The sequence below is a fragment of the Corvus brachyrhynchos genome, unplaced genomic scaffold (genome assembly GCF_000691975.1).
Source record: "Corvus brachyrhynchos isolate BGI_N302 unplaced genomic scaffold, ASM69197v1 scaffold142, whole genome shotgun sequence".
Taxonomy (NCBI): Eukaryota; Metazoa; Chordata; class Aves; order Passeriformes; family Corvidae; genus Corvus; species Corvus brachyrhynchos.
Window position 1 is genome coordinate 3,700,854 of NW_008237226.1, and position 9,143 is coordinate 3,709,996.

At 36.5% G+C, this 9,143-nt stretch overlaps 1 protein-coding gene across 4 annotated transcripts in view; it reads left to right on the forward strand.

The window, feature by feature from the left end:
• The window catches only part of ANKIB1 (ankyrin repeat and IBR domain containing 1), an 80,185-nt gene that overhangs the window by 43,938 nt on the left and 27,104 nt on the right, over nt 1-9,143 (forward strand). For all 4 annotated transcript variants that reach the window (XM_008629902.2, XM_008629903.2, XM_017729283.1 and 1 more), the window contains exon 5: nt 5,992-6,109. In XM_008629902.2, coding sequence (XP_008628124.1) covers nt 5,992-6,109 — 118 coding nt within the window. The remainder of the gene's footprint in view (nt 1-5,991; nt 6,110-9,143) is intronic.

Sequence of the window (9,143 nt, forward strand, 5' to 3'; positions counted from 1 at the left end):
GGCAAGGCGGTGGGGGGAGTTCGATGGCTGGAACAGGGCCCATCGGCTCCAGGATGGCCGTGGCCCCTCCCGGCCTTGCCCGAGCAGGGCCTGGGCCTGGCCCACTGGCCCCCACACGGGGCCCGCAGCCACCTGTCCTAACACTGGAAACGAGACAGAGTCTGCCTCTGGGTTTTCTATTCTTAAGTGTGGATCACAGAGGCGTTCACAATTTTCAGTGGCTTAAAAAATTGTCCATATTCAAACTGGCCACTGATAGGTGCTGTCAGGTCACAGAGGAGCTGTAAGCACCCCTTTGCAAGAACATCACTTCCGGGACTATGCTTTGCTAACCCATGACAAATACATAGATAAATTATATGATTCAGAACAGATTAATTCTGTTTAAATTAAAGGACAGTAGATTTCTCTATGGTTACTCCCTTCAGAAATAGCATGGCTTGGCCTTTTACTAGCTTAGCCCACTTATGCCCTAAGGATGTTTAAAAGAAAATACATGAGTAGGCTTAGATCACATGAACTGTTTCCCTGAAAAATGCCACTCATGGTCACTTTTATTAGTGAGTAAGAAAGTCTTTTCTGTAGTGTTTTTGTACTTTTTGTAGTGTTCAATTAATTTTTTGACCATTTTTCTTGGATCAATTAAAATATAAACAGGCTTAATTAGATTGTTTATTCCTAGATGAGAGATTTAGACATGAGATTTAATATACTTTGTACGTTGAAATAGCAAATGTACTTAATTTAGTTTCTCCGAATATTCCCATGTAGGGGCACGCAAACTGTAAGAAGATAGTTTGAAATTATATTTTCCTCTCTTGGCAGAAACACTTTGAAAGGCTGCAGCCATTTCTTGCCATCATTGCAGTTTACCACTCCTTCAGTTATGCAAGTAAAACTATTAGGAAGGTTATGTTTTCAGCTGGATCATGGCAATATTTTAGCTTAAAAGAAGAAAAAGTTTTAAAAAAGTGGTAATATGTAACTTTTTCATGTAAGTTGAATAGTTGTTATCATCATATTTATACCAAGGGTTTGCTGGCATATATACCAGCACCGTTAAGAAGACAGGGAGCTTACAGATATGCATGGGAAAAATCAAGGGCCGCTTGAACAGGTTTTTCTGCAAGAGAAGATACTGTCTCATGTCTCTTTAAGGTAGATGCTGAGCAAAACCAGCTTAAAAACTTGATAGTTACAAGGGACTGTACAGTTGTCCATCTCACATACATCTCACATGTGTTCTAAATGTTCACAAGCCAAAACATATCAGCCTGGAATTTGGTACACCAATTGATGACCTTGGGGATTTACATAGAGCAATTCTGTCTTCATGTGCTCCCTGCTGGTTTTTCCCCGCTTTCTTTATGACTTCCAGTGGGATAATTTGTCTAACTTCGTATTTATCTCTAAGAGCACAAGTGCTGGCACAAGGGAGGAGCCAAGAGCCAGGAGAAGTTAATTTTTCAATCTTAGCCCTCAGAGTGGACAAAACCAGTTGAAAAAACAGCCTTAGAAAGATTTACACTGAGCTGCAATCCAAATGACTGCATGTCCTCATCCTCCAGGTCTGTACACAAATGTCTGGGACGGCAGTGAAAGCTGCCCTTACCACTGGCTATGGTGATGCCTCCATCAAAAGCCCCAGAGCACTGATGCTTCACCAAAATTGCCTCTCAAGGATGATCCTGTACTTTTTTTCTCTATTTCTTTTTTATGTATTAAAAACTAAGGGATGGAGTGTACAAAATGCTTTTTTAGCTTAGTATTCAGCTTGTAATTGTTGCCATTCAACATCCTTCCAAAACAGAAAATATTCATTCATGAATAATTTAAAAACTTTGAACAGTAAGAAATGCATTTTCAAAGGAAATGCTTCTTTTGAATGAAGGTTACAGGAAAAGATAAAACATTTGAAAACCATGAATAGGATTTCTTCCCAGGCAAAACAGCCAAATGGGCTTAACTCCAGTGTTTATGATCTGCACAGTAGTATCTGGAATGATAGTACCCAATACCTCCCCTTCCAAATATGCCATGTTTACAGGAGAACACAATCTTTTTTTTCTTGATTCTTTGCTTTTACTTTGTTGAATAATCTGAAAAAAAAATCTTTGTCATATAAAATCTAAATTTATATTTTAAATCTAATTGAAGATACACTATATAATATGATAGTAAGTGATTGTTCTTAAGCTGCTTTTATAGATTTTGGTTGTTCTTTTGCACAGTCTCTTACATTGCTGTTTACTGTAGCATGAGAGCATATTTGTCTTGGTGATGTACTCCTGGGAGATAACAGGGTCCTTCCTTTCAATCAAATAATGTAATGTTTTAAACTTACATAAGAAACATGCTCTGGGAATGAGCAGTACCTGAGAGCAGATCATCAAGAACAGTTTTGGCTCTCAGTCAGACACAGTGAAATACCTTGTGCACTAGCAAAATATATCATTTCTTCATTCATTTTACATATGTGCCACTGAATACTGTAAAAATCACTGCTAGTGAGTGTATCACAGATTTACTGAGTGTACAATAATTGGAATGGTTTTCAGTTCCTGAATTGATGTCACATAAATATATAAGTAATGCAAATACCATAAGTACAAAGAATTTTCTTAAATTATTAAAATTTATTTTCTCTACAGATAGAGCATGGTTTATTAAGTGAAAGGAGAGAAGGGGAGTACAGTTAGTTAAGATACATGTACTCTTATGTACATGTAGTGCATATAATTTTACTTGAATGAGTTAAATGGAGTATAAATAATTTTTTAATATATTACTCCACTAACTATAGAACTCCATCCACCCATAAAGAAGGATGTTTGCATGGAGTGTTTTGACACCATTTAATTATATAGTCATCACTGTAGCAAAGAGGTACTTTGCCCCTGTCTATTTTAATGGTGCTTTAAAAGAGAAGAAAGTAATAATAGTTTGAAATGAACTGTTAAAATAATCAGCTTACATATTGAAAGTACTTTCAGGAGAAAAAAATGTGTAATTTGGGATATCTAAATGTTAGTAGTAAAAATTTGAGAAGAAAATTTCAAAGAAGGGCTCTTGAGAATACAGAAATGTTGGAATCTGTAGTGAGAAGCTCAGCAATGCATTAAAGTAGTAACTCTAACAGTATATTTCAAAATCATTATCTAGTTAAATTATGCCAGTATTGATCAATGTCTTTTTCACAGCAAATATCAATAAAGAGCTCCTCCATAAATGACCATTAAAGGAGGTCTCTGAGCATCATAAGCTGTAATCAAAATCCTTTACAGCACATGGTATTGCAGAGATAAGTCATCAGTGTTTGAAGTAGTTAAAAACAAACCTCTGTGATATTATATAAAGGATGTACACCCTCATAACTAAAGACTGTATCTTCACAAATCTCCACAAGACTGTCTTGTACACATTAATATTTTTAAGGTTCTCATTGTATAAAATCTTCACTCTGGAATTTCCAGATTAAGTGACTTGATAGTGCCAGCCTAAAATTTCTTTTCTTTCAGCTTCTTCTGTGGGCTTATACATTATTTTATGAAACAAATGTCTGACATTTCAAACACATTCTTAATAAAGATTTTCCTTATTACTTAAAAAGATAAAATAAGGATTCTTAAAAACTGCAGATCCAAAACTCCCTTGCTGGGTTGTGTGGAATGCTCCAGCTGAGATAATATAGTAGTCTGTTACTCAGAGGGAGATACTTGCCAGTGTTTGACCTAGAACCAATCAATTAAATATAATTCTGAACATATCTGCATTTCAGGATAAAATACCAGGTCATAAAACATGCTTATATGTTTATGCAAGTTTAACAGAAAAGACATTTTTTCTTATGATGTATATGGTCTTCAAGAATTGAGTACTGTTGTGCTGGCACAGCTGATTGTTTTACAATTGCAATTCAAAACGGAGTTCAGATTCAGTCATGACCATTTTGCTTCTGTTTTTTTGCTGTACATACAGCACAATTATAATCATTCTGGCACACAGTATCCCTGTTTCTCTGAAATGTTTTTTTAAAATTATCTCTTTTGTAATAAGCTAAGAAGGTCAGTCAAATTCCAGTATGCTATTAATCCAAGTGGCCCAGATTTATTTCAGTGCAAGCCATTAACGTTCAGATTGTCCTTTACTGAGTCATGCATGATCAGCAATGGAAGGACATACAGAAACTGCCTGAACTTGAGCAATCAAGATACAGGTCAGGACACTCATAGGTCATTTCTCTTCTGCTTTGCTTGCTTTCTCAAAAAGAACAAAGACCCAATTCATATCTGTGGAGCATTACTCTTGCTGATGACAAAGTTTCTAATATCGAGAAGCACCTGTTTATTTCACTGATTATCTAACAGGAGATGATGTCCTTGTGGGAGTCAGTTATGGTTTTAGATGCATTATGGAGTTTATGATGATGTCTGGAGTACAGGAAGTAAATTACATTTTTAGTGTAGGTGTCTCAAAAGAACAAAAGCATTTAGAAACCCAGGGAATCCATTCTCCCCATCACTTTTGCCTTCTGCTTGTTATCCTCAAAGGGGACAGTAGACTTTTACTTAGATTGTAACCTTTCTAGGACAGAACCAGTCTTTTGCTTTTGGGCTATGTATGTATGCATACATGTGTGTCCTTATAATCTAGCACTGGAGATAGTAAATAATGATGCATAGTCTTAACTGTGATTATCTGTCACCACTGTTGCTGTGTACTTCTGTCTCCAAATTGCTGAAGACAATTGCCATTTGGTGGCCAGGTTCCTAATTAGTTCTGAGCATGTAACATTTTATGTCAAATGCTTTAAATATTTTGTTAGCTATCCTTTATATAAATAAAACCACTGCATGTAAGAATAGTGGTTTTTACATACCCTTTCTGTATCCATTCTCTATGCAGACCCTCCCACTTGTTTTTTCCTCTTCCTTCCTAGGGGGCATTTTCTGTGTGCAACACTAACAAATACATTATTTGCTCTCATAGTCTTCCTTTCTTTGTTTTAAAAAGGAGTCTGCAAACATATGTGTATCTCTGCTCTTTTGGTTGGAGCTAATTCTGAATCCTAAAATTACTTCTTTTTGTCTTTCTGATTTGGGCATTTTAATTGTAATAAGGGAATGGAGCTCCAGACCAGGAAGGTAGCTGGATAATCTGCTCTCTGTAGGGCTATGAGAGTTGGCCATTGTTTCTCAAAGAGTTTTGACATCTTCATGTACAGTATATCCCTAGCCTTGGAGATATCCAGAAGCCATCTGGACATGGTCCTGGGCAGCTGGCTCTAAGTGACCCTGATTGAGGAGGAAGGTTGGGAAAAAGTGACATTTGCAGGTCCCTTCCAACCTCAACCCTTCTGTGTTTCTGTGCACATCTAATTGCATGTCTCATGTGTCCTATTCAGGACTGACTTCGCTTCTGAAAGGGTGCCTCAGAGGACCTGTACTGGATTCTACTCACAAACTTCTCACTGTCTAATGTCTCAATGTATCCTCCTCCAGATCAAGTCAGAGTTAGCAGGTCTCAATTAATGTATAAAGTTAGTGTCAGGGAATCTATATGCAATGTATGTTAACCTGTCCTTTCTCTGGCTCTTCTCTAAATCCTTAGTTCAAATCTAGTCATGCACTGTCATAGCTATTCCACAATATCTGAGGCCTAATCACTGAATCAAAGTTCATCTGGATTCTGTGAATATCTAGCTTTTTTTGGGAGAGAGAGAGTGGGTGTTAGGCTATCTTATAATTTGAAGATGGCTTTTAGATTTTGAAGTTTACAAAAATCATACTATAAATATTACAAAATGACAGTGTTTCCATATAGCTTTGCATGGTCATTGGTGTGCACAGTGAATAAATTTTGTCCCATACTGCCTCACAACTGAGATTGTGAACAGTAACAGTGCTTTGAATGCTTTCTTTTTAACATTGCATTAGAGATTAACTTGAAAATAGTAGACATGAATTATCATTCTTCTTCTTCTTCTTAAAGCCATATGAGGGTCTAAGACTTCAAGACCTGCGAAGGCTTAAGGATATGCTGATCGTGGAATCTGCTGACATGCTTCAAGCCCCGCTCTTTACTGCAGAAGCTCTACTTCGGGCACATGGTAATCCCAAACCTTAAAGTCTAAAGAAACTGCTTTCAGCAAATTCAAAACCACAGTTTTATGTTTGCATTTTATTTCCAAGTGAAAGGGAAGTAGTGGTTAATCAAATAGCAGGAAACAGACCACACAGTACTTCATAAAGAAGTACAGCTGCAGTATGTCAAAAAGCATTGAGGCAGACAGGGAAGCTGATAGGAAAGTGATTCAAACTAGGAATTATAATGGAAGACAGTTTAATTTAAGCAGTGTGGAAAAACAGAACTGCCCTATTTTGGTGAGAGACACAGGAGTAAAACTTCCATGGTTTTATATGTCAAAAAAGTCAAATTCATCAAACCTATTTTTGCCAGATGATTGGTTTTCTGCCACTACATATTTGTGTATAAAACCAGATCAAAATTTTTTTTTTTTTTTTTAATAAAAGCAGTCTGACCATTGTAATAAGTGGTTGGAAATTGCCTTGGAATTTAAATTAAATGAGTATATGTCCTTTGAAGAATTTTTTATAGTTACACTTTTAATACAGAGTATGCTTTTCCATTGGGATATCTGTAACTACTTTATTTTCAATTACATAAATCTGTACTCTTGTTCAAGTTAAACTGGGGTTGTCAGAAAGGGGATATACTGAATTCAGTGTGTTTGCTCCAGACAAAAGTATCTCTGAAATTCAGTGTAAGCTTTAGGCTTTGATTCAATGATTAAAAACTTATGCTTACTGAAGCATCTGCATTGTTACTTTATGCCAAAGGAACTACTCAGGCAGTTAATGGTTTGCGTGCTCATCACTGTGTTGCTGGATTAAGCTTTCATACCCTATTATTTTTGTGGGCTCCTTGTGAAAATCAGTGAGACAGGGAAAAGTGAAATCGACATTATTTTAAACCCACAGCTTTTGGTACACTTTCATGAGGAGTTGTGGTACCTGAAACTCATCTCCTTTACATTATTTTGCATAGCTGATATTTGTGTTGCTTTTAACATTAAATTAAGTAAACATGAGCTTGTGCCAGTTTGATTATATTTAAGGCACAGTCCTTGCTTTTTTTTTTTTTAATGTTGATTCTTTGCTTAATTCTTATATTGTATTTATAATATGTGCAATATTTGAATGCTGTTGTATTCCCAGAATAGTCTCATTAAGGCTAAAAACTATAAATACTTGACTGAGTAGGATCCATAACCTGTGCAGATATTTTGAAGAGGAAAATTATGGGAATACTGTTCAAACTCTCAGCTCAGTCTGCAATTAGTTGAAAATCAGTGAGGTTGATGTAAACTATGGAGAAATGTCTGCCAGCATCTAGCAAGCAGGAATTGAAAGTTGAGAAGAAATCAGTCTGTGTTGGAAAGGTCATTCTACTGATGTTGCCTTAGTGATGTTCTTGGTAACTTAATGCAATTGGCCAGGGCACAGATAGAGGCACAGACAATTAGCAAGTCATGAGAAAGCCAACTATTATGCCTGTAGCTGTATTGGTTCAGCTTAGCAAAGGGAATAACTCAGGTATTTACAGACGTTTAGACAATTGACATCAAATGACAAATTGTAATGTTTTTGCATTAAATCTTGAAATTCACAGAAGAATAATGTGAAATCTTGACTTAATTCACACAAGGTATGAAAAGCATGTTTTAAATTCTTGGAAAGATCATTCTTATATATTCAGTTTAATAGTTTACAGGCATATAATATTTAATCCAGCAGATTTTGCTTTCTTTTGTTGTACAAATATATCAATTTATTGACACAGGTTTTAAGAGTTAAGAGTGTATTTTTCTTTTTTTCTTTTAATTGAAAGACAGAAGTATGTAGAATTAGAGGCAAGATTAAAAAAAATGCTACGTCATGAAAACAGATAACTTTACCGTTTTTCTACAAGTGTTTTTTCAACATTGTTTCTCTTTTAGTTCATTATACAGCAGTAGATTTCAGGATAAAAAAGAAGCAATTCAACAAATATACCTTGTGTTTTACTAAAATTCTTAAGTTAGTAAAGAGAACACAGTGGATCCATTTAGTAACGTGTTAATTATGAAGAGAAGTAAAACATTTACTAACACTTAATTATAGAATAAAATGTAGTGAGAATATATGAAATTTTCTTTCCACTTAGGTGGGATTTTTTTTCCCCCCCGGAAACACATCACTTATATGCATATATATATAAAGACTCATTAGGTCTCAAATCTTTTTGTAATCCAGTTGGATCTTACTTAGTCTTCTTCCTTCATTTCCTGGCTTCATTTAAAAAAAACCCCACAACAGATAAAATTAAATTCATATTAAACAGTTACTTTTTTCATAGAAAGGAAAATAATGAAAATTCGGTGGTATGGGCTGGTATATTTTCATCTGTCTGTGAAAGTCGGTACAGTTCTGGTTTTCAGTTGAGTCTTCTAGCTATTACAATTGCTGTAAATAAATAACAGAAATAATTTTAAGATATTGAAGGGAAAGGAGATGCTTATGATGCAATTATTTACAAAAATGCATTGCATTATGTATTATCTTGGAATGCATTCTTGAAAATGTAATGTCTAAGGTTCCATTCAATCACACTTTATTATACTTAGTCATTTTTAAATTTTTTTGTCTAGTGTTTATATATGGGTGGAGTGTTGCAGTGGTTGAATCCACTGCAGGAATGACCAAGAAGCCACAGAGCCCCAAAACAGTGGAGGTCCGCTGGTGGGCAGTGGGCAGGCTCAGAGGTCTAAGACCATCCCCTTTTACCCTTTTTAAGTTCTCCTTTCCTTGATACCCCACTGGTTCCCGGGTCCCTTGTTCCACCCCTCGCCTTCCCCACTGCTCACTGTCCTGTCACCCCACGCCCTCTCCCTCCCCTGGTCCCCAAAGGATAGGCTCTGATGTTCTGCCCTCCCCCGGTGCCGATCCGGATAAAACCCCGCACCCCTCAGTGTTCTTTGTTCCTGGATCCCTTCGGGCGGGGACCTCAATAAGCCCCTCGGAGCTCCATATAAAGGGCCCCTCCCGCCTCTGTGTCCCCAGTGACGCTGCAGGCGCTGTCCG